Raw genomic sequence first — 27913 nt, 5'->3', positions numbered from 1 at the left:
ACAAGACCCTATTTACAAAGACAGAGGAGCAAGGGAGATATAGGTATCGACGCATCCCATCCCCATGTGAACGTCGCACATCTATCTTCTCGAACACGTAACGGCCTCGGAGCGTCTCTCCAGCGACGCCGTGTCAAATCCTCCTTATCTCCACCCTACACCTCTCATCGACCGCATGGGCCACCACCACGTCCTCCATCGCCTCTTCCACGCGCTGCATATCCAACGGCCACACACACACCCTCGCAAACGTGCCGCCCGTGCGGCCTTTGCTCGCCCACCCCGGGTTGACACACACGCACCCGTCGACGACGCGCGCGGTGTACTGCAGCCTGCTGGCGACGATGAGCACGTCGGGGACGGCTTGCAGGTCCAGCGCGGCGTGGCGGGAGAGGTCGAGCGAGGCGTTGTTGAGGGGTGGGGGGAAGAGGGGGTAGAAGGTGCGTTGGGTGAGGAGGTGGGTGAACAGGCGGGCGAGTTTGTGGGGGGCGATGGGGGGTTGGTCTGATCGCTGTTGGTGCTGTTGTTGCGATGGTGGGTGGCGGCTATTCGGCTCTTGTTTGATGTGATTCATCTGCTTCGCGGTTCGGGACACGCGCGCGACCTCCTCAGACGCCATCTGCCACAACACGTCGGTCGAGCAACACGCAAACACAACTTCGTTGATGGTGAACTGGACCGGGTTGGGGAACAGGAGGACCCGGGCCGGGATGCCCAATGCCGCTCTCCGTTCCAGAGCCGCTCGTTCGTCCAGGGCCGCCGCGAGGGCTGGTTGTGGGAAGGATACCCATTCCGAGCATGCATCTCGGGTGGATGGGATGAGGATGACTTGAACGGTTCCGTGATGACCGCGTGCTTGCGAGATGCGCTCGATGCGGGGAGCGACGCGTGATTTGAACAGATCGTCGAGCTCTTCATCGATGTCGCCGGCGGCTATCATCGGGTGCTCGGCGTCGACGAAGGGTCCTTGGAGGATGACGACCTCCGGCTTCTCCTTCTCGATCTGGGCTGTGAGCTCTTCCAGGGGCTCAAAATTGAGACTGTCGTCCAAGGTGTACGGGCCGTTGGCGATGAAGATGTTGATCGGTCGTTTAGCGGCTGCGGAGCCGGGTGGATAGTACGCGGCAAGCTGCGACGGAGTCGATGCCGGTTTGGCAGGGAGCGGTGGGAGCAGGAGTCTTGAGGCATCGATGCAATGCCCGCTGGGGTTCATGCCGTGCACGCCAATGATCTGACCGGGGAAGAGCGAGTATTCGGGCACATCGCTGACGTTCATCTTGACGCGACAGCCTGACCCGATCCCACGCGACGATTCCAGTACCACAGATTGTTCGTTTAGCTTGGCGTTCTCCGCCACCGTGTCCGAGCAGATCCGGCCGACGGTGAAGATGGGCTCTTGCTTGGGCACGCCTGGGTGTTGCATGCAGAAGTCGTCTCGGTCCTTTTCGGGAAGCGTGTCTCGCACAGCCTCGCCGATGATTTCCGCAAAGTTGTGGATTCGTTCATCCAGATAGTCGCCCTTCTCCATCAGTTTCTCGTACATATATCTGTACCCGCCGGTTTGCTGTCCCGGTACGAGGGATACCTCGCATGGCACTGTTTCGTCTTCACCGGCACTCTCCATGGGGATATGCGGGTTGAGTGTTTCTTCGATCTTTGCCTTATTCAATCGGTCCGCGAATTTGATGGCGCTAGGTGATGGCCCACTGATGCCAGAGGGTCGCGCGGCCGTTGGCGTGATGGGCGATCCCGCAAGTGTCGCAAATGACAACGGACCGGCGCTGAGAGGGACTTCCCCATGGCCGAGATGATCAGACTGTCTGGCTGATGCCGGTGTCTTTGGAGTGAGGCCACCAAAGCCTTGCTGTGCTCTTCCCGGATTGTAACGCGTAGCGCTCCCTGAATCTTTCGGGATCACCTTCCGTTTTACTTTCGCAGGTGTCCTGAAGTTTCCCCCAAACTGGGATGCAGAGTCATTCCCGGATGCGAATAGGCTCTGGAGGGTATCATTTGTATACATCTTGCCGTCCATAGTCGGGTCTACGTCTTTGACCTGGAACGGCAAGTTTGCACTTCCAGCACCCAAGACCGCTTCTTGTTTCTCCACTTGCTGCTTCCGGAGAAGGATCGATTGCAGCTCGTCGAGATGCTCCAGGGTAGGCAGGGTCAGGTCGGACTCGGACTTTAGAGCGGCGGGTGTTAGGGTGTAGGCTTCCCACTTTGCGTGGAGATCCTCCGCAGCAATGTCGAACATTTTGGAATAGGAGAGAAGTCGCTCTAGGACTTCTGGCGTAGCAGCCAGCTGTGGGCCGAAAGCACCTAGCATGTCTTCCCGACTGGAATTCGCTTCCGCAGTCAGCATGTTGTCGAATAATCAACGGTTCTTTCCGCTTTCCGTTATTGCCAGTCGCGTTTGTGCGTTGTTCGTATCCTTTCCGACTTTGCAGCAGCTGAAGAGCCCTGTGGGAAAGGTCGATAGTAGCTACGGACGTCGAGAGCGTGAGACTGATGAGGCTTGTGTTGGCGGGTTGAGCTCAGTGGTTGGCGAGTCGTGGGGGCCGTCGAGAGTTGCCTCTGTTGCCTGGTGTTCCAATTGCCACCTTTTCGGACAACCGCCTCTCTCGCGCGCTTTCGGACATGTTCCGGTCACATGACCTCGAGCTTGAGGGGAAAATTAAACCGGCGCCATGGCTAAATTCAAAGTTGCTAAGTATAACTTCCAAAAATAGGCCGCGCCCGGGTACTGATGACAATTTACGGGGATCGAGATTGAGAATAATAAGTGTGAGTTTTTTTTTCGCAGAGACAAAGCAAACCGAGAAAACCCTCGCGCTACCGGCGTATTGAGTTGCATTCCGCTGTCTTGGGACTTCTCGGTGCCGCGGATAGATTCTGGCGGGAACTGTCTCCGTGGTGGCACAGATCCCAAGAGGCTGACCTCAGCATCCAAAACCTAAGTAAATTTCCGCAGATGTCCCCGGGTTGCCTCGATCCCAACCCACTTCCTCAGCAGGATTGAGAGTAGACCTCTCTGTAGCAAGACCCTGGTCTCCGGTACGCAGCTGTGTAAATTGGCAACTATCGTAAACTCGAGCCAAATCTCGAGACCAACTCGGTTTACTTTGGTAATTAATTGTCGATCCCAGGAACTTGTGGGCCTGACAGTCCTCAGCCCTGTCAATTGGTGTTTGCCCTCGCTCTCCGCCACGCCTCGTCCATTAGATCCAGAACAAGGCTGTCGCAAACACACACCGATCCGGAAAGCAATCGGGTTGTTCTCGAACGTCCAATCCAAAATAAGCTTATGTTTGTGTCAGTTACGGGGACCACCAGAACGGGGCTTGGGATCAGCGCGTATAAGAACGCAGGCGCTGGCCAGGTTTCCGAGAACATCAGCATCAACTGCATATACCAGATCAACCTGATTCATCGCTTCGCGCAAGAAACGCTTCGGTTTCCAGTGACTAGTGCCACCGTAATCCAACGACGACCTCATCTTCATCCATTCTCAAACACGCAGGATGGCTGAAATCGGCGCCGGTATAGGCGAGATTATGGCCGTAGCCGGGGCGGACTCGACGGGATCACTTTTCATCCCAAACGTTTATGGGTTCAATGCCGTCCAGGCAGCAATTTTGCTCAAAGGTAAATGATGGCTTCAATGACAGCATTATACCCACGCTGTGTGAACTTATATCCTACACCGGAAGTCTTTCTGCCAAGCCAGCTGAAAGACACAGCAACGGCGGCCGTAGGAGTTCCAATGATGATGATTGGACTTTCGCAAATCCTTTTCGTCGCCGTACCCACCTTGCTGAGCAACACGAAGCAGTACAAAAAGCCCGTCTACATTGCATGCGCAGTTGCATGTGCGCTCACCATCGTTGCCACCTGCTCCTCATTGAAACTAGCGGATATGGCACAGACCGACTTTCGACAAACGGTAGCAATCGACTTCACGTCGATGGTTGGATTTTCCGTAGTAGGAAACCCTTCCCCGTACGCATACACATGGGTGTATCTGTTATCGGCCGCCAATGTCGTTTTCGAACTCATGACTATCCTGCGCTTGAGGGCCATGCTTTCATCGGAAAACCTCTTCGGTCGGATTCTGTTTGCCGCGACTATCCTGAGCTGTCTTAGTCACCTCGCAGCCGCATGGATTCCCAATTCCTACTTCCTGGCAAGAGGGAACGAGGATTATAACAAGCTGGAAGACGCTTTCAACAGCCTCATCCTCGCTGATGCGATTGTCACCTTCGTCCTCAACACCATGACTGACTGGACATTTATATACATCTTGCTGAGCAAGATGGAGTGGAATCGCACAATCCTCATTCAGATTGCAAAGTCCAGCATAGTGCTGCGTTATTCCGTAAACACAATCTGCGCCATCGTCTGCATCGCCCAGATCAACGGGCCCACATTCTACGTCTCCCTGCTATACACCGGCTCCCGCTGCATGTGGGTGGCCTGGCAGATCACCACGTTCATCCAGTTCTCGTTCGTCCACACGAAGGAGATCGTCACGGCATACTCGGCGTCCATTCAAGGGTCAGGCAGGAGTGCCAGTCAGAATCGGAGCCAGTACAAATCGTCTGCTCCGCAAACGGAGAAAAGCGCCACCGCGAAAGTGCCTGGCGCGCTTCGTGCCCCGGTTGTCGTGTTGAAGACGTCGTCGGAAAACGAGGAGAAAGTTTAGCAAATTTGTAGTTTGGAGGGAGACGTTACGCCTCGTTGCGAAAGGGAGTCGTGTCATTCGGACTATAGTTTTGGAAATAATACCTGGTTTTGAGCCGCGCAGAAAATAAATAAAAGTCTATGTTTACGCCCTCACCCTGTCGGACACTGCCACCTGTGTGTGAACCCAAAGTTCAGCAGTCCCGTGTCTGGCCATGTCGCACCATGCGCTCATGCGTACTCTGCATATCAGAATGCCAGAGGCAAGATGTCCGACGCATCTCATTCAATCGCACCCATGTACAAGCTCTATTTAAAATATTACATAGTCCACGGTGACCCTGGCCAAAAACTGTGGATGATATCTTACGACCTACGTCCACTCTGACTGTACTATATCCCTACGCTTTTCTGCTTTCCTGATACGGTGAAGGCACACACCCATTAGGCATATGACTGCATTTACATGTGCCACCCAGGAATTCCGGGAGGTTGGCAGCGTCGATGTACTCGAGCAGCGTTGCTTGGTAGTTGGAGTCGAGGATGAAGATTTTCTCTAGGATGCGTTTATCTAGCCATCGCTTCACGATGCTCCAGGTTCGGGTGAACATTCCTGCAGAGTAACAGGGTCAATCTACAGCTCGTTGCAAACCCATCGTTCCGGGGGGACCGACTAACCAGGCGTATTAACAATAAACAATCTCCCCAGTCGTTCCGGATACACCTTCGAATCCAGCTCCGACACGCTCTTCAACAACTGCATCCCCTTCATACTAAACTGCCACATTCCACTATTCGCGCAATCGAAGATCACGGTATGTTTCTCAATCAGTCTCCCGCTCTTGGCGCTGCATTCCGGCATCAGGACGTTGAACAGCATCTCGGTGTTGCGGACGTGCCAGTCGAGCATCTGGGATTGGGGGCATTTGGTGGCGAGGGATTTCACGTCGTGATAGCCTGTGCGCTCGATGAAGACGGGTTGGCCCTCCTTATCCGTCTTGTGGAAACATCCGCCACCTGGTTGTCCCGCTGTTAGATTCTCGCCGTCTCCCATCATCGACTCCCTTTGCGACCTACCTAACGACCCATACCACCCCCTCCACTCCTCCGGCACGTTCCCCACCTCCCAATCCGCATCTCCCACACCCTCAAACCCCCTCACACCGTTCATCACCGGCTCCCCCCTCACCCCCGGCACAGCTAACTGATCAATCCCCTCCTTTTCCCGCCAGTCCACATACTCATTGATCATCTGCAACGCTTTTGGTGCGTTCATCTGCCGGGCGATGAGGAAGCGGAGGAGGGTGGGGTCGTCGTAGGTTGTTGCTGGGGAGGGAGGCTGGGAGGTGAGGAGGGAGCGGAGGCTTGAGAGGGCGATAGATTTCTGGGACGGGGTGAGGTTGTTGAGGTCGAGGGTTGATTTGGACATTGTGATGGATCTGTGGGCTGGGAGCGGATTGGAGGACGAACGGATGTGAAGAATTGAGCAGAGGAAAGAAAAAATCGAAGAGGTAAGGATTGAGAAGTTAGCCCAGCTCTTTTGCGAATGCGACGTTGCGCTTTATCCCGGAAACATGGCATAGTATCATATGTGCACTTTTCCTTCGAGACAGTGGGCGATACTTGGGTTCGGATGAAAGAGCGTTATTGCAGCACTATCTGCCAAGGTCAACAAAGGATGGAGGTCTTGGCGCTTCGGGCATGGGAAGCCACCGCGGAGCTCCCCACGGCGCGATCCGAAGAAAATTCGACAGCGCGACCCGCTGTTCGGAGTTGTCAAATATCACCGGAGTGACTGATCCGATAGGAAATGCTCTGCAAGCACACATTGAGCTTTCCATGCGCCTGGCATCCTAATATTAGCGATTCCCAAAAATGACATACCAGAGTTACTACACCCTTCGGGAGTCCACAGGACTTTTGGACGCAGATATTGCCAACGCAGGGGCAGAGCAAACGTGGGGGTTCGACCCATTGCTCTTGCTCGAGACCGTCGAGTTTCCCAATGACAAATCAGAAAAGCTTCTAAGACGAAGCAAAGCCGCACGATGGGTGAGTTTTGAAAGCGCTTTCTATTTTCTTCGTATTGGGTGTTGTTTGTTGATGATATGTCCCTTTGGCATCGTAGCTGGCGCTCCAGCGACAAGCCCTCCCCATCCCCCCAGACACCCCCCCACGTCCAAAGCTCCCGCACTCATCAAACCAATCCCTATCCACCCCGCGCCCCATCATCAGCCTCCCCTACACAGTCGAAGATGAGCCGGAAGTGCGCGAACGGCTCGCTCGGCTGGCAGCAGTCCTCATCCTCCAATCTCTGTATCGCGGCTGGCGCACACGCAGGAAGTACATTCAGGTGATATGTGGGCAGCTGACGGTTCAGACGCATCGGCTGAGTCCGCCGGATGTTGGGACGGGGCTGGGGACGGCTTTTCAGTTGGTGTTGCCGGCGGTGGATGCGTATTCGTTGAGTATTCAGGTATGACAGGGAGCTCGTGTCAAACGGCAGGTGTTTGGGCAGGTAACAAAACATCTGAATCTGTCGTTACAGGAAAAAATGCTGCGGCGCTACTACAGATATTGCACATTCTTGGAACGAAGGAACCACTTCAGTCTCCCGCCGACATTTCCAGAGTACGCTGCCACGTTCATACAATCGCTATGGCGGATGTGGGTAGTGCGGAAAAGCTATCTGGCCTACAAGCGGAAGGTTGATTGAAATGCAGCTCTCTCTTTCGGGGGTTGGGATGTTCCTCCAACATAGCTCATCACATGTACATTGTATCGCACACCCAAAAAGGTCGAGGGAGGAGAAGACCAATCTACGGGCGTGGCGATGAAGCAAATGATGTGGAAGATGCGGAAAGCCGGGCAGCATACATCATGGGACGCAGCGGCGAGGAAGATACAAATGCTGTGGCGAAGTTATTACGTATGTTCAAAAGCCGTCTGCACACAGAGGTCCTACCAAGTCTCAGATTAGCTTGCAGAATCGAAAGATATACAAAATCTACGGCGACATGATCAAATTCAGGCTTCGGGGCGACCCGAAACGTCTGTTGAAGTTCATCAACCCCCAGGAAGCGGCGCTGATCGATGCATCCATGGGTGCACATGTGCGGTTTCGCCTGGGCGGAGTATGTATGCCGAAAGGAGGGATGGACTCTCCCAACAACAAATGAAGAATTATCCTCTGACGGCTGTCTCCACCACCAGAAATCCTTCCCACCAACCATCTTCTACAAAGTCTACGTTCACAAAGCCCTGATCGACATGAACGCCTTCAGTCCGCGCGACTACACGTCCGCAGAGAGTAAACAAGCCTTACCTGTGAAGCTTTTCGATAAGATTGGACCTGCACCTGGGATGGCTCTTTTCAGTGAGTTTTAACGCAACCTTTACCTTCCGCGCGGCTCCGGTCTGATCGCCCCGACTTTCTTGCTATTAGATGGATGGTACAGAAGGGTCGAGAACAACGGCTGGCGACCAGTTTCAGACAAGGTACATGAAATGTTGTGCGTGATTTTCTGGAATGCGATGAGGCGTTGTTTGACTGATTCTGCAGCATCCAGATACTTGAAGAAGACAGTGACTTAGCCCAAGAGAAAACCAAGACGATACCATATCATCATCTGAAACTGAGGCGACGGCAGGAAGTCGAGCGCTCGCGGAGACAACGGAAGCTGAACTGGCTTCGAAAACTGTGAGTGGGGTCGGCCGACATAAGGCAGAAAGACACTGATGCGAGGGGACCCATGGCTAAATCTCATTTGCTCAGGTATTACGAAGGTCGTCGAACATTCCCTACGACTTCAACAACAGCCACAAAAGCAGCCGAGAGACCGTCCTCCCTTACGCCTCGGGCAACCGACCCACATCAGGCACGTCCTCTCACTGGTGACGAGGACGCCGAAGCGACGGTCACAGCCTCCCGCATACTACCGCCAACGCCGATGACCGAAAGATCATTGGAGGCTGCATTGGAAGCCGAACTTGAGCCCGACTTCTTGATAACATGGACGCGGGCGCTCGATTTCGATGGGTATGTGAGGGATTGGTGCGGCTTGGCTACGAGCGGGTTGTCCGAAGGTATGTCGTTGCTTGACGGTTCTGCCGAATGTTTGTCCTTTCCTTGCGCACTTGGTGTTGATACCTGTGGGCACGCACAGATCCACGAACCTTTGCATTCGGGCTCGCAGAGCACGCGGACTTGCTGCATCAGCACCAGAAAGAACTGCTCAGAGAGGAAGCGAGGGAGGAGGACATCGATGGGGTCGATCCGGAAGGCGTGAAGAAGTTGCGGCCGTGGTCGGGCAAGTCCAACCGTTCCGTAAGGGATCTGATGATCACGCAGAGGGAGATGGCCGACTTTTGAGAGTAGAGGACCGCGGGAAGCCTCCTAGACTCGATACCCCATGACGGCCTTGGCAACTCGGCTGCTTCGTGGCTGGAGGCAGCGATCGATGGGAAAGTACATCCGGGGTCGTCGTCGCCACATAATCTGTCACAACGATGGCGTAATTTTTTCAAACCGAAAACGAAATTCTGCCGCTCTCAGTGGTTCTGAGCGGAGTTGATCCGGCTGCCAGCAGTAGATCGTAAAATCTCCAACACGTGTACATCTGCAGCTTCAATACGAATGTCGTCTTGTTCGAGTGCAATCTTGTGAGCGCCATTCCCCCAGTCGAGCACGATTCCTGTTGGGAAGAACTGCATTCTCGCCGGTCCCAGCTGGTAGCAATAGGTTGGTTAGAAACAGGTCACGAAAGACTTACTATATGAAGAGCGTACCTGTGATGCACAATCGGCAGCTATCTGCTCAGCAATGGCTCGGTTGTTGTACCCTGGAACGGTCGCGTGTGGCAAAGCCTGGATGGTGCATAGGGCAGATTCTTTTGTCGAGATGCTGCCTCCAATAACCACGGCATCCGCCTGCGAAAGGGTGACTCGTGCAACCTGAGGATTGGGATGAGAAGAGATGTCCTGGGAAGGGTAACTTTCGCGCTAGGTAACATCATACCTCCTCCAAAATAGTGGCCTTGACGACATCCCTGGTAAATGGAATAGTTCCAATTTGCAGCGGCACTAACGGCAATGCCTGCATCGTCGGAGACGGACTTATTGGCAGATTTCCTGGGTTCTTTGCTCCCCTAAGGTAGAAAACCCTGTTGGCGTTGAGTTTAGATATCAGGTCGTCCCTCGACGGTCTTGTTTCGATCAGGCATTCGCAAATCTGCATGCTGAAACCGTCTTCCATCGGTATGGAGCCCTTGGCTAAGGGTTCTACATACACCTCCGTTGAGAATTCTGAGCTCATGATGGGCGGGAAATGACCGGTACACACCTGTTAGGACTAGTAGATTATTTGCATTTTGACTCCACTTCTTCAGAAAGATCTCGGCATCCCCACTCAAAGGACCGGCGTATCCAGCAAACACAATATGAGGCCCCCGGAAGCTGAACACCGTCTCGGGCGTCTCATGGTAATGGAGCGACCTCTCCTCCAACAACTGTCCATGTCGAAGAGGCTGGCGTGCTTGGTAGAGACTGCTCTGCTTATCTGCGCTCATCCTAGAAAGCGCACGCACATCCAGATTATTCCCCTGGTTTCAGCGTTGAAATTCTCCAAAACCGTACCATTCTCCTTGAATGTTCGCCATGTGTAAAGCTCTCTTTGCGAGAGGAGACACGACATGCATCGGTGTATCCAAATACCCAGCTGCCTTGATATAGTCCGAGACGAACCCGATCACGTCAAACATGGTTCCGCACGGAAAGCACGGGAACAAGACGTTGCCGCGGTTTTCGAGCGCGCGCACTGCAAATGATGAGCTTCCATGTCAACGAGCGGAAGGCATTAGGTGCGGTAGAGAAGATGTGATCTTACCAACAACCCTTAACATATCGCTAATGGAGTTCTTCAGTAGCGACGGATCCCGCCGCGGAGATCCAACTTGGGTGATTATGGCAGCATCCATTTCCGCGAAGGCCCTCAGGTCGATCATGGCCGAATGACCGATTTCGCTATTCGATGATGCGGCTATGTATGATATCTATGCGCCTGTCAGTCCATGCCCCCGTCACCCGCCCTACGTGCACGGAAAATACCTTCCCATTGGGCGTCTCGATGATCCAGTTCGCCGAACCCAGACAGAAGCCGGAGCTCAGGGGCGTGAGCACAATATGATCGCCGTGGTCATTGAGCTCCTGCATTGCAAAGACAATGTATCAACATCGGCGAAATAGACTCAGAGGGTTCAAGGCATAAGAACCTTTATCTCGGCGTAGTGTAGCAGTCGAATCTTCGCCAAGCAGCTTTGGATGTCGTGCAAGGAATACAGCGGTATCGAGTCCGAACCCCACCGAACCGGACATGCCTCCCCGCCTCGATGTTGATCTCTGCAACATCATGAATAAGACGCATGACTATGCCTGCACCAAAGATGCTCCCATATCTGAACCTTGCAAACGTGTTCACCAATTCTTCCAGGAGTAGCCTAGAACGGTAACGCGGGGCAATTCAGCTCTTCTGGACTCTCTAGTCTCGACGACACATTGTCTTCGCACCTGGCAAACTCCACCGTTGGCTCAGTCGCATAAATGGCGCCCGCAAACTTGGTATACTCCGTAAGAAACGGCAGTGCCAAAGCATTGTAGCAGTTGGTCAAAATGACCGCCTCAACACTCTCAATATCGCAGTCCAGGAACGGCGGCACAACCCACGTCGGGGTTCTCTCGTTAGAAGCCGTATTGACCACCACCTCCAGCGCGCAGTCTAGTATAATTCGCGCATCTTGTAACTCAAGAAGCGAACATGGATACTGTGGACTTTTTGACAAGGGTGTCTGCGAAAAGTGAGGTCTAAGGTCCCCCAGCCACCAAAGATGCACCTTCACGGGGAAACAAAGCGGCAACTCACAACTTGGGCACCAGTGAATACCATTAGAGTCGCTGTACGTATGAACGTATCAAAGAACCTGCAGTAAGTTGATCTTCAAGATGTTAGGTGGTTGTGAATTGAGACTCGAGAGGTGTGGAAGGGAGCTTTCTCGAAATGACAGCACTGACAGCGCTGGTCACGTGACGGTGCCAACCCGTCAATCTGTTCAACCAAATTCGAGAACAGAGCCGAATGCCCATTCCTTGTAGTACGGAGTGTGTTTGAAGAACGCACGGCATTGGCAGCTGCCGGATAACAGAGACGTCCTGGGCGAAGCACAAACACCGCAGCACTTAACCTTTAACCTGCGGCAAAATGTCGACATATGAGGTACGCTCGTGCTGCATTTTCACCTACTGTATGCCTAGGGGGAAACGAACCCAGCATGCGATGCTAAGTTGAAACGCTTGCCAAGCTGTGGTGTGGGTCATCTCGCCGAGTAGTATGATGAGATGCATTATTCATGCCTTTTCCGAAGCCAGCAGAATCTCCATTGCACACGGCGATCTCTCTGTGTCATAGGCAGTGGGAAACCTTAAAACCCACTTTTGAGGCCATGTCACACTGTCCGGAACGATAGATAGCAGTGAGTAACGCATGTGAAATTGCGCAACCGGCACCCCACGTGATTCGTGGTGGTTGAAACGCGGTTGCGGAGCTTCCCTTTTCGTGGCGGGCGCCGTAAACACGCCGTGAATGACGAATGCGCGATGGTGTCATTTCGGCCTTTCCCGCAAATGCTCTTTTCTGGCGTTCTCCGGAGTGTCTTTTTTTCCCATCGATGTCGACCGCACAACAATATGTAATACATGTGCAAGAGCTCACATGTATTTATTCCATGACAATTGGCTCCCAATGGCGTGCTTGTCGTAACTGCCCCTGTTCCCTTCGTCTTTCCCTCAACCTTGTCTCCGCGCTTCGACACACTGGACTTGGACATATGCACGACGTGAAATCCCCGCCCGGTTGCGCCTTTTCCCAGGCTGCTGTGCCGTTGTTTTTTTCCCACGGTGTCTGTGTGTCTGCATGTGCGTGATGATGGCTGCTGGACTTCGACAATCGCTCTCTTTCCTCACGGAAGACATATAAGAGCCGACGTCGCTTTTCAGGCCCTGCGTTTGTTTTCTCCAGATCAAGGTCATCTCAACCAAGACCGCCATAGGCCTCACTATCTTTTCTCTGTTGTGGACTCGCAGGACGATCCCCAGAAGTAGTACCATCCATTTTTTCATTTTTGAGTAGTATCATCATTTTTTTCCTCAGCGATGTCAACCCACAATGCAACGGTTCCCCTGAGCCGCCCCGACTCCTCAAAAACCATCGGCGAACAAGACGGCTACACAAAGGACCCTAACGCTCCTCTCACCCCCAACACACTCGAGGGCCAAGCCGCCGCCGATGGGGCCACATCCGAGCTCCCACAGGGCCGTCAACTCGGCGTGATCTCCGCCACCTTCTTGATCGTGAACAGGATCGTGGGAACGGGAGTGTTTGCGACCACCAGCACGATCCTCGCTCAATCGGGGAGCACGGGGATGTCGCTCATCTACTGGGCGATTGGCGCCGTCATCGCCGTGACGGGTTACCTGGTCTACGCTGAGTTTGCGTCTGCCATCCCTCGCAACGGGGGAGAGCTTAACTACCTGCAACATATCTACAAGAAGCCGAGATTTCTTGTCGCGTCTATGTATGCGGCCCAGGCGTTGCTGCTGGGTCAGGCGGCGGGGAATGCGTATACGGCGGGACGATACCTTATGCGTGCGGGAGGGCAGTCGAACGAGTGGGGGTCTCGAGGCATCGGAGTATTAGTCCTGGTGGCGGCGCTTATTGTTCACGGAACGATGTTGAAGTGGGGGTTAAGGTTCCAGAAGTACGTTCTGCACGGGGAATACTTTTCGCGGATTGAACGAGACGGCCCCTTCTGATGAACTAACTAACTTTTTTTGTTCACTTTTACAGCGTCGTTGGATTGTTCAAGCTCGTCATCCTCGTCCTAATCGCCTTCACCGGGTTCGCCGCCCTCGCCGGTAAATCCCGCGCCAACCCACCCCCCGACAACTTCACCAACGCCTTCGAAGGCACCCGCAGCGACCTCTACGGCATCGTGTCCTGCATCTACAACGCGGTCTGGTCCTACGTCGGCTACTCCAACATCTTCTACGCCCTCGGCGAGATCCGCACGCCCGTGCGCACCATCAAGATCGCCGGCCCGCTCGCGTTGGGGGTCATCACGGTTCTCTACATGCTCGTGCAGGTCGCCTATTTCGCCGCGGTGCCGCGGGACCAGATCCTCGGCGGGTCGCAGATCGTAGCGTCGTTGTTCTTCCAGAACATGTTTGGGGAGTCCTCTGCCCGCGCGCTGTCGGTCTTTGTCGCGCTGTCGGCGACCGCGAACGTGTTTTCCGTCATCTTCTCCCAGGGACGGCTGAACCAGGCGCTGGGACGGGATGGGATCGTGCCCTTCAGCAAGATCTTGGCTTCCAACAGGCCGTTCAAGTCCCCCTTGGCCGGTCTCACGTGGCACGTTATCGTCACCCTCGTCATTTTGTTGGCCCCGCCGGCCGGTGATGTAAGTTACTTCCCATCTCCCTTTCCATCAGCCACCGTCCCATAGGTTCACCCCCCATTGACCAACTGCTTACTCCCCCCACATCCAGGCCTACGACTTCGTCCTCAACCTCTCCTCCTACCCCCTCAACGTCGTCAACGCCGCGGTAGCCCTCGGCCTCCTCTCTGCGTACCTCCCGCACCGCCTCCGCCCGCAATGGGCCAAGACCTGGTCCCCCTCCATCCGCGCGTCCCTCCCCGTCGTCCTCTTCTTCACCCTCATCTCCCTCTTCCTCGTCATCGCGCCGTGGATCGCGCCAAGCAAGCCCGAGGAAGCGGTCTACAAGAGCCTGTGGTACGCGATCGCCCCCGCGGTGTCGGTCGCGTTCTTTGTCGCGGGCGCAACCTACTGGCTGGTGTGGTTTGTGCTGCTGCCGAGGGTGGGGAGGTACACGCTTGTGCCGGTGCAGACGAAGCTGAAGGATGGGACGCCCGTTACGGTTTTTGTTAAGGAGACGGCGGGGCATGGGGTTAGGACGGGTGGGGAGTTGTGATTCTGCATGCGGCGTTCGTGGTGTATCGAACTCTGACGGGTGAGGGGTTTGAGCGTAGTGAAGGCTTTCGTGCGTGCGTTGGCGCGCCTAATCTTCTATGGACTCTGTATATTCTGTTTATTCTTGGTTGTATAATGCATGGTTTATCATGGTCGTCTTCAAATCTCGAAGAATAACATGGCAACTGGGTCTCGGCATCGTGCGTGACTGAAAATATGTGTCGGTGGAGATAGAATGATGTTCTGTCAGTATGCGATGTTACGGACTACGGTATTCTATTCATTCTACGCTGCCTCCCAGGCGAGGGAGAGGCAGGGGACACCACCCAACGCTTTCATTGACTACGCGGGTTCAATTTCCCAAACGCGGCGCTTTACGCGTCAGGTTGCTGATACGGATGAACAAGCAGTTCCGAAAACTCCTTGATGCTATCTACGCCTCGGATCTCCTTTGTCAACAACGGCATCTTGACGACGTGGAAGTCCTCGTACAGCTCGTGGATCTGCTCCAGATACTTCCCTTGCATTTTCGCACGGACGCCGCAGTTCTCACATGTTGAGCCTGGGAAAGGTCAGACAGGTCAGTCAGTCGGTGGAGAAGCGAACGTTAGACGACCGGTATATAAGCTGTCGGGGGCCCAGGGCAAGGCCACTTAATGTCCAGCATACACCTCCGCACATACCTTTGGGAGGGTACAGCAGCTGGTTGACGACGATGTTGTGGGTGTCGATGTTGAATGTTGTAAGCTCTTGAATCATACGTTCGGTCTCATATAGGGACAAGAACTCGGAGATGCACACGCAGATGAAAGTTGTCTTGTCCTGTCAGAACACGGAGTACGAGAGTGAGTCGAGGTACGACACTCCCCGCGGCAACGTGTTAGACCCCCATTACTTACGGGATCCTGGAACTGGGTGTTGACTTCCTGGATGACAGCACGCATGCTCTCCAGCTTCCCGAAAACGTCCTCGGTGTTTGCGGGCATGCCCATCATGGGTCCCATTGACTGCAGCATTGGGCCTAATGTACCTCCAAGCTGGGAGAGCTTTCCGAGGGCCTTGTCGAGAACGGTGGGGAAGGAGAGGAATCGGAGGGTGTGGCCTGTTGGTGCCGTGTCGAAGACGATGGTGGAGTAGTCCATGGATTTCACGAGCCTGCATTTGGGCGAAACGTCAGGACCGGATCCATCCTGACTCTCATTCCTGGTCATTGTGTGGTGACACGTACTTCATGACTTCAGCAAAGCTCATAGCTTCATCGACACCCGGGATGGCGAAAGCCATGTCTTGCAGATGTGATTGCATATTCGTCTCTTGTGCTGGAAGGGAGGGCATGGAGGTGAGATGCCAGCGTTGCATCGGAAGTCACTCCAAAGGTACTCACAGCTTTCGATCATTTCCTGAATGCTGCCAGTGGGGTCGATTTCCTATAGGGAGGTATGAGCGATCGCAAACGCTACGTCAAATCATAGACTAGAGAGCTACTTGCCATAGCGTAGAGGTTCGTGTAGCCGTTGACCAACGTGGGGTTCTTTGAGAACTTCTGACCGAAAGCATCTAACACGACGACACATGTCAGCCTTCCCATCTTTCGCGCTGACCCGATCCAATGCCTTAACGATAGCGTCTCGCGCAAAGTACCCACCGGACAAGTTGTGTGCGGGATCGGTGGAGATCAGGAGAACGGACTCGCGGACTTTCGACAATTGTGTAGCCAAAGAACAACTATTTTGGAAGCAACATCTTAGAACGGGGACTTGCAACCCTAGGCCCGGTATCCAGACCTGCGCACCTTGTAGTTGTCTTCCCCACACCACCTTTCCCACCGACAAAGACCCAGCGCAGAGACTGCTGTTCGAGGACGTTGCGGAGCGAGGGCTCGAGAGCTTCAATTTCTTCGTCTGCCATTGTTGGGTGATATTCTGTTGAGAGGAGCTGAAGGGAGCAGAGGGGGCGCTTGAGTGGGACTCTTTATATGCGATATGAGTGGGTGGGTCTGCTGGCGAGCGGAGTAAGTAGTAGTAGAAGGTAGTAGTGGGGAACACAGTTCTGTCAAGAGCCAAGACGTTCCCCGACCTTCTTGGTCAAATCAATTCGAGCAAACGGCTCATCATTGCAGCGCGCTCATCATTCTCGCATCGGAAGCCAATTCGCGTCGCTTGGTCCATCCACCGGTTCTCACGCAACAAACCCTTTCGTAGAGAGTACAGTACGATCCAACACAGCCTGCAACCTCTCCCTCGACAGCTACCCGCTTCAGCCGCTATAGAGACCAGTCCGTCTCCTCACACTCGTTCTCGGAAACCAGTCCCTTCCAGGCTCGTTTCTCCGCGCTGTCGTCAAGATGGAAGAAATCGGCATCAAAGTGCCTCTGGATGGGGTGAGTGATTGCTGGACGTTTAGACGCGTGCAAAGGACGGGCAGCTATGGCTACAGGGACTTCAGAAACTAATAACGACCGCCTTGAATCACCTACAGGACAATGTGTACGCTGCTGCCAAGGCTGAGCTGGTGGAGGACATGAGCGAAGAGGACTTGTACACAAAATTGAAGAAACTGCAACGGCATTTGGAGTTTCTGTCGCTGCAAGAAGAATATATCAAGGACGAGCAAAAGAACTTGAAACGAGAGTTGATTAGGGCACAGGAGGAGGTCAAACGAATCCAGTCTGTTCCGCTCGTCATTGGGCAATTCCTCGAACCCATTGATCAGCACACCGGGATCGTCGGCTCAACAACCGGTTCAAACTATGTTGTGCGCATCCTATCAACACTCGACCGGGAGTTGCTGAAGCCCAGCGCGTCTGTTGCTCTGCACAGGCACTCGAATGCTCTGGTAGCCGTTCTGCCACCGGAGGCCGACAGCAGTATCTCCATGCTGAGCGACCAGGAAAAGCCGGACGTCACGTACCAGGATATTGGAGGATTGGACATCCAGAAACAGGAGATTAGGGAGGCCGTCGAATTGCCCTTGACGCACTTTGACCTATATCGCCAGATCGGTATCGACCCACCAAGGGGAGTGCTGCTGTATGGGCCACCTGGTACTGGAAAGACGATGCTGGTAAAAGCTGTTGCGCATCACACCACCGCGTCCTTCATCCGAGTGAATGGATCCGAGTTCGTGCAAAAGTACCTGGGAGAAGGGCCTCGCATGGTCCGAGATGTCTTCAGGATGGCGCGTGAGAACTCTCCGGCTATCATCTTCATCGACGAAGTTGATGCTATCGCGACAAAGCGATTCGATGCACAAACGGGTGCGGATCGAGAAGTTCAGCGTATTCTTTTGGAGTTGTTGAACCAAATGGATGGGTTCGATCAGACATCGAATGTCAAGGTGGGAAAATGGCCCCGCTCGTTTCGACTCTCTCTGTTTGGAGGCTCATTTGACTTTATCGCCAGGTGATCATGGCTACAAATCGTGCTGACACTCTGGACCCCGCACTGTTACGACCCGGGCGATTGGATCGCAAAATCGAATTCCCAACGCCAGACAGGCGACAGAAGCGAATGATCTTCACCACATTGACCAGCAAGATGAACTTGTCGGAGGAGGTGGATTTGGAAGAATGTAAGACTCAATGAATGAGTACTTATTCCTTGGAGCAGACTTCTGACGCTGTCTTTTCCCCGTTCAGTTGTTTCGAGACCAGACAAGCTCAGCGGTGCCGAAATCGCCTCTATTTGTCAACAAGCCGGAATGTTCGCCGTCAGGGTAACTATCGGAGCTTCTGTTCGACATTTGAAAATTTCGGAAGTCGAGAAACTAATATATATCGTTTCTCAGGCAAACCGATACGTAGTATTGTCAAAAGACATCGAGAAGGCGTACAGGGCGAATGTCAAGAAGAGCGATTTGGAGTTGGAGTTCTACAAGTAGATGCCGATGGATTCCACTCAAAATTATGTAATAGGCACTGCGAGAGGGCTGCGGATCTGTCGCCTTGCCCGCTTCCGTAGAAGAGATTCGTGGGCAGTGTTGTGCCATCTTTGCTTGCCTTTTCCATTCCCTTGGCGGATGAAATATCTATCATGGTTGGTATCAACGTCCCTCTTTATGATGTTATTCCTTATGCCGTTTGCTTTTCGTGGCAGATTCCCCAGATCTGTCTCCACGCTGTTCCGGCAACCAAGTACATGGACATGGGCCCCTGGAGTGGGCATGCACGGAAGTGTTGGAAAGCACTTTGACCTTAAGCGTAGAGCGTTGTTCGTTGTGAGAAGTCTTCGAATCTGACCCCAACATCGGGCGCGACGCGCACATTCGTGTGTCGTCTGAAGTGAATACGCTGTCCCCTCTCACGTTCTCCAAATGCAGTTGGACTTTTCTTGAACAGTCCCCATTGAGGAAGTCCTTACTTCGAAGAACAGCGTAACGGAGTCTCAGTCCTCCTCCAGATCACATAGAGACGCCTTGCTCCGGCCTCTCAAGCTTTCTTCGCCAAGATTAGGCCCGAACACTTCGATGGCAGCACAACCGACCTACGAGGACCTCTTCGGCGGGTCCGACAGTGAGCTCGACGATATCGCTTTTTCGGGCGACGAGCGCGCACCCCCACCCGCCGGCCCCGACGACGAAGACGACGACGACTACGAGCCCGTGCAACTCCCGTCCTTCAAAAAGCTCAAACCCTCCGAAGATGTCGAGATCCCAGAGGAATTGAAACGGCGGCCAAAGAAAAAGGCAAAAGCGGTGCGGGCCCGCCGACGAAGCGATGCCGGGGATGAGCGGGGGCGTAGCAGAGGGGACGGTGAGGAAGACTCGGCCCCACCTGAACGGGAACTCAGCCCCGAGTCCAAGATCCGGCAGCAGGTGGAAGAGGATTTCGAGCGCATGTCGAAGAAGAACAAGAAGAAGAAGGTGGTGCAGGATGAGGCTGACACGGACGAGATCCTCAGTCGGTTGCTGGAGGAGATGAAGGCGGCTGCGATGGAGGATAAGGAGGCGAATAGGAGACGGCAGCCTGCGCTGGCTAAGCTGGGGAAGCTGCCTGGGGCGCTCATGTACCTGCAGAGGGACCAGCTGCAGGATCAGATCTTGGATAACCACCTTCTTGAGGGGGTACGACTATGGTGAGGGGGGCAAATTTCGTGGGGCGGGCTTTATTAGGACGGAGATATTGACGCTCGGAACGTGCTTTGCGATCCTAGGCTTGAGCCACTGCCTGATGCGTCACTGCCAGCTTTGGACATCCAGCGAGCCATGTTCGACGTACTGCGAAATGTAAGCATTGGTATCTTGGAGCGTCAGCTTCGAGACCTCCCCAACTCACACCCACTTCTTTTCCATTCACAGATGGACATCGCTACCATACATTTACGTGAGAGCCATGTTGGCCGCATCGTCAACTTCTATTCCAAATGCGGGAAAGCAACACCAGACATCCAGAAAATCGCATCCCAGCTCATCGGTAAGAGTCCCTCATCCCTCGCCCAGCTTTACCCACCCACTTCTCACCGCCCATGTCCTCCGCCCCAAAAGACAAATGGATGCGACCCATCTTGGGACGGAGCGCAAGTTACCGTGACCACAAAGTAGTATCCGACCCCACATCCGGACCACGGATAAAACGAGTCTCGAGATCGGAGCTGGAGGTCCCGGTAGAAAGCGAGAAGACGGCGTTCAAGAGGACGAGGATACCGCAGAAGGTTTCCACGGCTTTTACGGTCATTCCGAAATCGGACGTTCAAATGACGGGGGATGCACGGGTTAAGGTAGGAACTCAAGTCAGGTCTTTCTGTCTGTCGTCCGTCTGGCTGTGGCTGAATAGAAATCGCTGTTTCTGAACAGAGCGAGAAGTACAAGCGATTGGAATCCAAAATGAAGCTGATGAAGACGGGGGGCAGGGGCCGATAGGACGCACCCACCTACCTTCATCGATGTCCCCCCGGGCCCCCCACTATGCAAAACGACAGACCCGCCCCTTTCACTGTGGTCGGTTGTTTTTTTTTCTTTTGTCCATCTTGAGAGAAGGCTGTAATACAACGTACCCGCAGGAGCATGATTTGGGTGGAGAGTCTGAAGGCATTTCAGAACGTCTTTTTACGAGTATGGGGCCTGTACCTGCTTTTTGCGTCCTTACTGGCATCGGTGACACGATTGGACAACGTCCATACAGAGAAGCTTGTGATTGTGCTCCTTGTAAATGTGGAGCTGCACTGTGCAAAGTGTGATTTCAACAAAACATGCGCAATGTCACACAGAGCAGGCTGACTTTCTTTGCCTGCTTGTAATCGCTCACATCAAATGCCTGCTCGAAGCACACCCTCAACGGGGAGATGGCAGATAGCCAAGGCAGAAGCATGAGAGAGAAAACCGAAACATGATATTGGCTGCCTTGGATGGGCGGAGAAACCATGATCGCTGATAAAGATCCCATTGCGCGCCAACAAAATGTGTCCCCAAAAAATTGTAAATAGGTTTTGACAAGTGTAACACGTCCAAAACTGGTTGACTCCCCCCAAAAACAAAGGACCGTTGGCCACGTAGGCGGGATGGCGGGGCGGGGTTTGGGTGCCCCATGGTCGAAGCCCCCATTCCCCCGCTCAACCACCATACGCGAGGTTGACAAGATCCGGGAACCGTTCGCACACACTCTCGTACTGCGATCTGTCGAGCTCGTACACATGGCATGCGGTGAGGACTTGGGCGGTATGGCCTCGGATGCAGTCCGTCAGCAGTGCGTTCTCTAAATAGAGACCGAAAGGGCCCGGAGGGGCATGATTGGGGTTTGAGATCACGGCGCCATCTGCAAAATATGGCAGCTATGCATACCTCCAAAGAAATCCCCACTGGTGTATGTCCGGATGGCAACGCCGTCCTCGTCCCGAGCGAGGACCGATCCGGTTTGCAGGAAGTACATGTTGTGGCCTCGCGTACCCTGTTGGTAGAGGGTATGCCCTGACACGTAGAAATGCTCTCGCATACTCATTGCCAGAGCGCTCTGGATCGCTTGATCCGGGTGGTTCAGGAACGGAACGGATTGGAGAAGGGCGCGGCCGGTACCGCCCGCGAATTGCTATCGTGGAGGGTTGCGGAAGAACCCGGGGATGTCAAAATCACCCCCCCAAAAAGCTATGACTGAGATGGTACGATAGCAACAACACTTACGTTGCGCAACTCCTGATTCATCTCCCGCATAATCGCCCCTTCATCAAATATCTTCTCTCGGAACTTCAATCGATAGTACTCGCGCACTCTAGAGCGCGTGCTTTCGTCGATCTTTTTGATGGCCATGTATTCGTTGGCCTGGTCCAGTTTCTCCTTGTATAGACGACCCGCAGGATCGAGATCCAGACGGGAACTTTGGATGAAGCCGGATAACGTTCCGGTCATGAGCGCACCCACGATCATGAATATGGAGTGCAGCCAGAGTTCTTCGGCACGTTGTGGGCTGTTGGTATCGATCGTTAGTTCGAGTGAAAGCAGGACGCCTCGTGGGCTCCAAACTCAGTCAGGTAGACACCCTCGACTTACGTGATGGGTATAGTGAACGGCCATGAATTCGCTACTGCCATCAGGAATCCCCACGTATACTGATTCCAGACAGGATGGTCAACGATGAAGTAGACGGAATCCCACGATGCCTTGATATACTTGGACAGTCTCCCGATGAAGAATGTCGAACAGGTGTTGATGTGCAGGTAATAGAGAACCCACAGAAAACAAGAGATCATGCGACCATTTGACCCGCCAATGCCGTACTCTTGAAGCCGGTCGCCGAGAGCCTCGTAAATCCGGTTGCGGTTCACTATCGGGAATAAGTGGAACGAGACGCGCAACAGCCTGATGAATCCCAGGAGCTCTGCCGATTCGCTTTTCAAGATCCAGTTCCAGGGCACCATTGTGACCACATCGACAAGGAACGTGACGCTGATTATGTACAGCAGGAGCGATTCTCCTAGCCCACAGAGCTCATTGCTGCCACGACGCGGTCGCAAAGTGATGCAGCTGATCAAAGTGTCCATGATGGAGAAGATGGGCAACACCAGCCAGCCTGCTTGCGGACGCTGGCCGGGATTGCTTTTCTCGAAACTGAGATAGACCGGCAGGACCACGAGGTCTATCCAATAAATGACTGGAAAATAGGGCATGTGAGCGCCGATCAGGGAGTGAAAGGCCGATGGAGGCACTTACGCGACATGGCAAAGTCCCACCATGCTTTTGCCATGGACTCGGGATGTAAACCTGATGTTTTCCAAGTAACCCGCCAAGGATGTTCGCTCTCTGGGGCAGGTTCCCTCACCGGTTTGGTCTCCGCTGGCTCAACCTTTGCCCCAGCCGCTGGACTACCCAATCCTCTGTTCTTAGCCGCTGACGCCACACGGGAGTGGCTGGGATGTGCTGAATCTGTTGACTCCAGAGAGCTTCCAGATCTGCTTTTGGACGGGCTTGGTGAGCGGGCTGTATCCTTGGGATTACCCTCAACGTAAGATGGAGGGAAAGATGGAGGATTGTCGTTCAATGGCGACCTTTTCCTTGCAATAGACTGAAATTTCAAAGTCGCTTCGCCTGAACAATAAGAGATCGGTGGGGGAAGTCGGTGAACCGTCACATGAGAAACGGGTCTGGGACACGGAACCAACAAATCCCGCCGTTTCGCGGCCTTCGCTCACCGTATTCATGCTCATCCCGAAAGATTGAATCACTAGGAACATAGTCGTCCAAAGAACCACCTACAGACGACGGCTCTGGACCATCCTCAATGAACGAGATGATAGGCTCTCGTGCCCGCTCTCCGGAGGGATAACTGGCAAATATCGAGCCCCCGGATGTTTCGAAAATATCCGTCAAGCCACCGCCGTCGGTCAATCCGCCTGGGCGGACCGTCGAAACGGCTCCTGAGTTGACCCTGGCTGTCTGCTGACCCGGGGTTGGGTGCAACGTCTGCAAGAAGCCGAATATCTGACGGGACTGGTTGTCGAGATTCCCTACAAGCCGGCAGTTCTGGTTGAGCAAGTGCGACGTTTCCGTAAGCACCCGCTCAAGCAGCTGCAGGTTGGTGTCCCGGAGAGGCGACGTCGGCTTTTGCGGCTGTCGTGCATCCAACGCAAAAGTTACGCCAGTGTTTCTTTTTGTATGAGACATCGCGAAAGTAATGCACCTCTGAGAACGAAGAAGTCCATTGGTTTCTTCTTTGCGACTGCGAAAGCCCCCAGACTTCCGCCGAGGCGGTAGTAGAAGGGCTGCGACCGCACAGGTATAGACACCGACTCATATGTCTGAACTTTGACGGCGTGATGGTGGTGTGGTTCGAAATCCGTCGTTGCAACAACAAAACGGAAGACAAACAAACGCGGTCTGGGCGCTAACCCCTTTCTCAGTTGATCCTTCGCGTCCTGGGGTTCCCTGGTTCCGGCACAATTCTGGGCGGAGCTGTCCCCAGCCCCTCACTGAATATTGTTCTCCTTGAGCGCCAATAGGGCTTAACCTTCACATCTGTCACCTGGCTGGCTGGCTGACTTGGAAGTTTAGGGATAGGGTTAGGGTTAGGCCGCCGACAAGGCCTCACAAGGCCCATCCTGGCCATGTCGTGTCAATTTCGTGCTATCTAACCAAATGTCTCTTTTAAATTACACCTACATCACTTGCTATATCCATGAGGGGGAGCGTATATGCATTGGGTGGATGTGATGAGGAAAAACAGCCTCTATGTATGATATGTTTGTACGTGCGGAGGGAGGGAGGGGTGTGCGCCGCAATCCACTACAGTAACTGACCCCCCGATGGGTGGTTCTTTATTCTTCCTCCTCACTCTCACTCTCCTCCTCCTCACTCTCCTCCTCCTCCGCCTCCTGTAGCCACGTCACAAACGCCTTTGCCTAAAAGCCAAAAGAAAAACGATTCAGCCGCTGCATCAATGCAAAAGGGGGGGGCCCACCCAAAACCCGCAGGCCGCCCAAAAGAAAGTAATTCCCCCCCACAAAATCCCACGCCCGCCCCGCTTACCGAATCCCTCACCCGTCCCCTGAGGCCGTCCTTCTTTGCTAACGTTCCCCACCAGGCCAAAACGGCGTCCTCGCTAAGCACTTCGAGCTCGTAGAAGATGTGCAGGAGGTTGGATGTGTGGGGGATGTAAGCGGGGTTTTCGGCGACAAAGTCCTGGTCATGGCAAAAAAAAAAGAACGGGTGAGTTTCTCTCTCCTAAGGGGTTGCTAAAACCACATATTTGTGGAGATTTAGCTATTTTTGATTTTTTTTTACCTCAATAATCTCCAAACACTCCGCCTGATCCTCTCCCGAGAACGAAAACTTATTGACCAGCCGCCCCCATCTTCCAAGCACCTTCTTTGCACTGCCGGGCATCTGTTTGGAGTCCACTTGACTCAGAATCGCGGGGACAACCACACTCCTCAGATCCGCAAACGAGATGTTCATGGCCATTTTCAGGGTGTTGAGTTCCAGGGCTGCAATGTCGATTGAGTGGGATTCTGTGAAGGCGCGGGAGAGGGTTGCGTGGGCTTCGGATTTCCAGTCTATTAGGGGAGAGAAGGGAGTGAGTCGGGGGGTACGGGGTGTATATGTGGGGGGTGTATGGGGAATAGATGGGTTGGGAACACGTTACCGCCGGTCTCCTCGACATCGTCGTCGGAATCAGAGTCGGAGTCGTCGGAGTTGTAGGAGAGGTCGATGTCGTCGGCGGCGGGGTCGTGGGATGTGGGTGCTCCTGATGGATAACAGTTAGGTGAGGACGGGCGTGCACTGGCTTACAGAGGGGCGTGGCTTCAGAAGACATACCGATCCAACCTAACCGGATATTCCGCGCCACATCCTCGTCATCTTCTTCGTCTTCTTCCAGATACGCGATCCCGTTGTCTATATCATCGTCCCATGCGTAGGGCCTTGTCAGTACACTCCCCCACACCGTTCGACAACGTCAAGTGATTTCAACATACCCTCGTCCCCAAAAACCCGTTTATCCGCCTCGATAACCGTCCCAGCCTCAATCACAACCTACACGCAGGAAAACACAGTCAATTACCACATTCACCCCAACGTCCCATCCCCCACCAACCCCCCACACATTACCTTCCCCTCAACGATCCCCCCCATCTCAACCCTGCAACCCTCACCCAACGTAACATCATACCCCACGATGCACCTCTCCAACCTACACCCGTCGCCCACAACAGTGTTATCCCAAATATACGCGTTCTCGATGGTCACGTTTGCGCCGATAGTGCAGTTTGCGCCGATGACGGAGTTGCGGACGAGGGTGTTGGCGCCGAAGGTTGTGGAGCGGCCGATGGCGGTGCGTTCGTGAATGTTGGTGGAGCTGTGGGGGGGTCAAGGGAGGCCGACGACGTCAGCGAAATGTGATGATTGGGGGTGAAATGAGAGAATCCGCAAACATACATGTCGAGTTTGACGTCCTGTTCCTTGTATATGCTCGGCCGGGAGTACTTGTACGTCCCGCCGGCTAGCATGTTGTTTTCGGGGACGATGGGGTACACCCATCGCGATAGGACATCCTTGCTAAAAGAACGAAACAGAACAATGACAATTCAGCCGCCACTCACGAATCCTCGTACGTCGATGCAAGGTGGGTGGGCACATACCTAACGGCATCATACATCCTCGGTGTGACGACGCGCGTTGCATACTCGGCATCGAGAAGGTGGCAGTAGACCGTCTTCCCGAGGAGTTCAGACTCGAGGATGCCTTTCAGAAAATCGGCACGGAGGTCTTGCCAGTCAAAGTTTTCCGTGAACAGCGGCGGGACCTGAAGAGAACAACATCCGGATAAGGATTCTTGTGATGTCACACAAACGCAACTCCTCGGGGAGGGTCTGGTCAACCTACATCGACACTACAGATATCGATCTGACAATCAATCAGATCGGAATGGACGGAGAACTCGGTGCGCTTGCCTATCCGCTCGACGTCGAGGGCGATTTTGGGTTTCGAGGGGTAAGGTGGGGAGGCTTCCCAGTGGATGCATTCTTGGGTGTTGCTGTCGATAATGAAGATGGATTCTTCGCCTCGCGCACTGGTGGGTGGGTGGTGGGACTGTGGTGAGCGAGGGGTTTGTTTGTTGGTGGTGATGGATGATGTAAGGTGCGGTGCTTACCGTGATCGATGATCTATTGAGGCGTTCTTTAGAACCTGTCAAAGGGAGGGAACGTTTCTGGTTCAGTACCGTGTCATCGGTTCTGGACCCCCCGAGGGCGTCCTGCCCACCCGTACCATGGTGATGATAGCATTCCGGTCCGTCTTTTCTCTCCTCTCCCTGCAAAGCGTATTCACACCCTTCCTCAGCAACCAACCCGAACGCTTGTGTGTACTCGATGCGATTCATCCTCGTATCATTTCCTGCCCATACCGATGTGCCTCCAAAGCGCGAGTCAAATCCACATTCGCCACCGTATCTCCATTGACGAGAATGAAATCGGAATGTATCAGCCCTTTCGCGTCCACCTCTCGAAGCGCGTCACCGATGCTTTGCAGTTCCTGCGAGACGACGATGCGGACCCGTGGTTGCGTCGAGTTGTGCCATCGTGAGGAACTGTCAAGTCGAAGGGAAAGGAACAGTCAGCTTGGTTTCATTGAGGTGTGCAGGGTGCAAACGATTTCCTGCTTGCTCCGTTCGCTCCCCTCCCCTCGTCCACGTACCCAATGTACTTCTTGATCTCCTCAGACTTTGCCTTGCAAACAATAAAGACCTCCTGAACCCCAGAAATGGCCAGACATTCAAGGGTGTACTCGATAAGCGGCACGTTGACGAGTGGCAGAAGGCACTGAACATTGGGAGTTTGGTGAGTCAAATCGAAGTCCTCTCAACATAAAGTCCGCAAGGGGTCGGTCTCGTCTCTAACCCTCCCCGTCTGCATACCCTAGGCCGGGAGTGAGTGAGCGGCTGAAAACGCTCGTTGAAGGAGTCTGCGATAAGCACTGCTTGCAGGACCTAGTGAGTGTTTTTGAGAGCATCAGTGGGGGTGGGTGTTCTAAGTAAACTTGGAGGGGCGGGCGGGCGGGGTGTAGACGTACGTTTTCCTGCTCTCCACCTTTGGGAGCCATTGGATCGTGGGTGAGGGGGTGTGAGTGAGTGAGGAGTGAGTGAGGAGTGAGTGAGGAGTGAGTGAGGAGTGAGCGTGGGGTGAGCGAGATGAGGGTGTTGGTTCCCAGCCTTCTCTCTCTCTCTCTCGCTCACTCTCCCTCTCTCCCTCTCGCGCGAAGGAGGTCTAAGGAGGTGCGTG

The 27913-nt window shown here is 54.0% G+C and overlaps 11 protein-coding genes across 11 annotated transcripts; 5 read left to right on the top strand and 6 right to left on the bottom strand.

The window, feature by feature from the left end:
* Positions 1-133: 133 nt before the first annotated feature.
* EV422DRAFT_491525 (DNA polymerase alpha/epsilon subunit B-domain-containing protein) lies at positions 134-2020 on the bottom strand (the record flags this gene model as incomplete). Its single annotated transcript, XM_053067541.1, has 2 exons — positions 134-553; positions 605-2020. The coding sequence occupies 2 exons, from the start codon at positions 2018-2020 to the stop codon at positions 134-136; spliced, it is 1836 nt and encodes a 611-aa protein (XP_052929091.1).
* Positions 2021-3521: 1501 nt separating this feature from the next.
* On the top strand, positions 3522-4702 carry EV422DRAFT_563450 (uncharacterized protein; the record flags this gene model as incomplete). The annotated part of the gene is made up of 2 exons (XM_053072068.1): positions 3522-3645; positions 3711-4702. 2 exons carry the CDS (start codon positions 3522-3524, stop codon positions 4700-4702), a joined length of 1116 nt encoding a protein of 371 aa, XP_052929090.1.
* A 351-nt stretch (positions 4703-5053) lies between these two features.
* EV422DRAFT_503017 (CRAL-TRIO domain-containing protein) lies at positions 5054-6109 on the bottom strand (the record flags this gene model as incomplete). The annotated part of the gene is made up of 3 exons (XM_053068316.1): positions 5054-5099; positions 5122-5293; positions 5359-6109. The coding sequence occupies 3 exons, from the start codon at positions 6107-6109 to the stop codon at positions 5054-5056; spliced, it is 969 nt and encodes a 322-aa protein (XP_052929089.1).
* Positions 6110-6368: 259 nt separating this feature from the next.
* On the top strand, positions 6369-9270 carry EV422DRAFT_133570 (uncharacterized protein). The gene is made up of 10 exons (XM_053064762.1): positions 6369-6732; positions 6809-7156; positions 7229-7387; positions 7478-7609; positions 7668-7814; positions 7894-8056; positions 8126-8178; positions 8250-8380; positions 8456-8766; positions 8847-9270. Exons 1-10 carry the CDS (start codon positions 6556-6558, stop codon positions 9050-9052), a joined length of 1827 nt encoding a protein of 608 aa, XP_052929088.1. The 5' UTR covers positions 6369-6555; the 3' UTR covers positions 9053-9270.
* On the bottom strand, positions 9101-11701 carry EV422DRAFT_133527 (beta-lactamase-like protein). The gene is made up of 11 exons (XM_053064761.1): positions 11597-11701; positions 11245-11522; positions 11139-11174; positions 10950-11076; positions 10786-10884; positions 10565-10730; positions 10315-10495; positions 10022-10248; positions 9698-9960; positions 9469-9633; positions 9101-9408 (listed from the first exon to the last, which is right to left on the bottom strand). Exons 1-11 carry the CDS (start codon positions 11618-11620, stop codon positions 9232-9234), a joined length of 1743 nt encoding a protein of 580 aa, XP_052929087.1. The 5' UTR covers positions 11621-11701; the 3' UTR covers positions 9101-9231.
* A 1067-nt stretch (positions 11702-12768) lies between these two features.
* Positions 12769-14843, top strand: EV422DRAFT_133237 (amino acid permease-domain-containing protein). The gene is made up of 3 exons (XM_053064758.1): positions 12769-13487; positions 13577-14186; positions 14275-14843. Exons 1-3 carry the CDS (start codon positions 12883-12885, stop codon positions 14716-14718), a joined length of 1659 nt encoding a protein of 552 aa, XP_052929086.1. The 5' UTR covers positions 12769-12882; the 3' UTR covers positions 14719-14843.
* Positions 14844-15091: 248 nt separating this feature from the next.
* On the bottom strand, positions 15092-16625 carry EV422DRAFT_549654 (anion-transporting ATPase-like domain-containing protein; the record flags this gene model as incomplete). The annotated part of the gene is made up of 8 exons (XM_053071725.1): positions 15092-15279; positions 15401-15539; positions 15617-15872; positions 15946-16036; positions 16102-16144; positions 16207-16274; positions 16363-16442; positions 16510-16625. 8 exons carry the CDS (start codon positions 16623-16625, stop codon positions 15092-15094), a joined length of 981 nt encoding a protein of 326 aa, XP_052929085.1.
* A 229-nt stretch (positions 16626-16854) lies between these two features.
* EV422DRAFT_133241 (26S protease regulatory subunit 6B) lies at positions 16855-18608 on the top strand. Its single transcript, XM_053064759.1, has 5 exons — positions 16855-17097; positions 17196-18053; positions 18119-18287; positions 18355-18431; positions 18504-18608. Exons 1-5 carry the CDS (start codon positions 17062-17064, stop codon positions 18594-18596), a joined length of 1233 nt encoding a protein of 410 aa, XP_052929084.1. The 5' UTR covers positions 16855-17061; the 3' UTR covers positions 18597-18608.
* Positions 18609-19181: 573 nt separating this feature from the next.
* Positions 19182-20573, top strand: EV422DRAFT_563443 (uncharacterized protein; the record flags this gene model as incomplete). Its single annotated transcript, XM_053072067.1, has 5 exons — positions 19182-19789; positions 19868-19940; positions 20013-20127; positions 20199-20431; positions 20508-20573. The coding sequence occupies 5 exons, from the start codon at positions 19182-19184 to the stop codon at positions 20571-20573; spliced, it is 1095 nt and encodes a 364-aa protein (XP_052929083.1).
* A 503-nt stretch (positions 20574-21076) lies between these two features.
* On the bottom strand, positions 21077-24015 carry EV422DRAFT_133392 (uncharacterized protein). The gene is made up of 6 exons (XM_053064760.1): positions 23333-24015; positions 22854-23228; positions 22194-22794; positions 21828-22110; positions 21492-21735; positions 21077-21405 (listed from the first exon to the last, which is right to left on the bottom strand). The coding sequence occupies exons 1-6, from the start codon at positions 23802-23804 to the stop codon at positions 21263-21265; spliced, it is 2118 nt and encodes a 705-aa protein (XP_052929082.1). The 5' UTR covers positions 23805-24015; the 3' UTR covers positions 21077-21262.
* Positions 24016-24407: 392 nt separating this feature from the next.
* Positions 24408-27853, bottom strand: EV422DRAFT_513511 (nucleotide-diphospho-sugar transferase). The gene is given in 17 exon segments (XM_053069172.1): positions 24408-24538; positions 24666-24818; positions 24921-25192; positions 25282-25383; positions 25455-25532; positions 25613-25670; positions 25746-25992; positions 26073-26192; positions 26276-26439; positions 26520-26706; positions 26788-26822; positions 26904-26946; positions 27040-27222; positions 27330-27454; positions 27550-27621; positions 27705-27798; positions 27810-27853. 16 exon segments carry the CDS (start codon positions 27732-27734, stop codon positions 24455-24457), a joined length of 1953 nt encoding a protein of 650 aa, XP_052929081.1. The 5' UTR covers positions 27735-27798; positions 27810-27853; the 3' UTR covers positions 24408-24454.
* Between the last annotated feature and the right edge of the window lie 60 nt (positions 27854-27913).

This window comes from Fimicolochytrium jonesii (assembly GCF_025526975.1).
Source record: "Fimicolochytrium jonesii strain JEL569 chromosome Unknown EV422scaffold_2, whole genome shotgun sequence".
In the NCBI taxonomy this organism is placed as follows: Eukaryota; Fungi; Chytridiomycota; class Chytridiomycetes; order Spizellomycetales; family Powellomycetaceae; genus Fimicolochytrium; species Fimicolochytrium jonesii.
The sequence above is the reverse complement of the archived record's forward strand: the minus strand, read 5'-3'. Positions and strand labels throughout refer to the sequence as shown.

What these genes read in the sequence shown, in the direction of transcription:
- EV422DRAFT_133570 (XM_053064762.1), top strand. Translation starts at nt 6,556, where the DNA reads ATGACATACCAGAGTTACTACACCCTTCGGGAGTCCACAGGACTTTTG. An exon ending in CTGAACTGGCTTCGAAAACT is followed by an intron (nt 8,381 to 8,455) that starts GTGAGTGGGGTC and finishes TCATTTGCTCAG; the next exon opens with GTATTACGAAGGTCGTCGAA. An exon ending in TACGAGCGGGTTGTCCGAAG is followed by an intron (nt 8,767 to 8,846) that starts GTATGTCGTTGC and finishes GGGCACGCACAG; the next exon opens with ATCCACGAACCTTTGCATTC.
- EV422DRAFT_133527 (XM_053064761.1), bottom strand. Translation starts at nt 11,620, where the DNA reads ATGGTATTCACTGGTGCCCAAGTT. An exon ending in CCAACGGTGGAGTTTGCCAG is followed by an intron (nt 11,175 to 11,244) that starts GTGCGAAGACAA and finishes TTACCGTTCTAG; the next exon opens with GCTACTCCTGGAAGAATTGG. An exon ending in TTGGTGAACACGTTTGCAAG is followed by an intron (nt 11,077 to 11,138) that starts GTTCAGATATGG and finishes ATGATGTTGCAG; the next exon opens with AGATCAACATCGAGGCGGGG.
- EV422DRAFT_133237 (XM_053064758.1), top strand. Translation starts at nt 12,883, where the DNA reads ATGTCAACCCACAATGCAACGGTTCCCCTGAGCCGCCCCGACTCCTCA. An exon ending in TGGGGGTTAAGGTTCCAGAA is followed by an intron (nt 13,488 to 13,576) that starts GTACGTTCTGCA and finishes TCACTTTTACAG; the next exon opens with CGTCGTTGGATTGTTCAAGC. An exon ending in TGGCCCCGCCGGCCGGTGAT is followed by an intron (nt 14,187 to 14,274) that starts GTAAGTTACTTC and finishes CCCCACATCCAG; the next exon opens with GCCTACGACTTCGTCCTCAA.
- EV422DRAFT_133241 (XM_053064759.1), top strand. Translation starts at nt 17,062, where the DNA reads ATGGAAGAAATCGGCATCAAAGTGCCTCTGGATGGG. An exon ending in TCAAAGTGCCTCTGGATGGG is followed by an intron (nt 17,098 to 17,195) that starts GTGAGTGATTGC and finishes AATCACCTACAG; the next exon opens with GACAATGTGTACGCTGCTGC. An exon ending in ATCAGACATCGAATGTCAAG is followed by an intron (nt 18,054 to 18,118) that starts GTGGGAAAATGG and finishes CTTTATCGCCAG; the next exon opens with GTGATCATGGCTACAAATCG.
- EV422DRAFT_133392 (XM_053064760.1), bottom strand. Translation starts at nt 23,804, where the DNA reads ATGTCTCATACAAAAAGAAACACTGGCGTAACTTTTGCGTTGGATGCA. An exon ending in CCGTTCACTATACCCATCAC is followed by an intron (nt 22,111 to 22,193) that starts GTAAGTCGAGGG and finishes CGATACCAACAG; the next exon opens with CCCACAACGTGCCGAAGAAC. An exon ending in TGAATCAGGAGTTGCGCAAC is followed by an intron (nt 21,736 to 21,827) that starts GTAAGTGTTGTT and finishes CCTCCACGATAG; the next exon opens with CAATTCGCGGGCGGTACCGG.
- EV422DRAFT_513511 (XM_053069172.1), bottom strand. Translation starts at nt 27,734, where the DNA reads ATGGCTCCCAAAGGTGGAGAGCAGGAAAAC. An exon ending in GAGATCAAGAAGTACATTGG is followed by an intron (nt 27,223 to 27,329) that starts GTACGTGGACGA and finishes TCGACTTGACAG; the next exon opens with TTCCTCACGATGGCACAACT. An exon ending in CAGGACGTCAAACTCGACAT is followed by an intron (nt 25,993 to 26,072) that starts GTATGTTTGCGG and finishes ACCCCCCCACAG; the next exon opens with CTCCACCAACATTCACGAAC.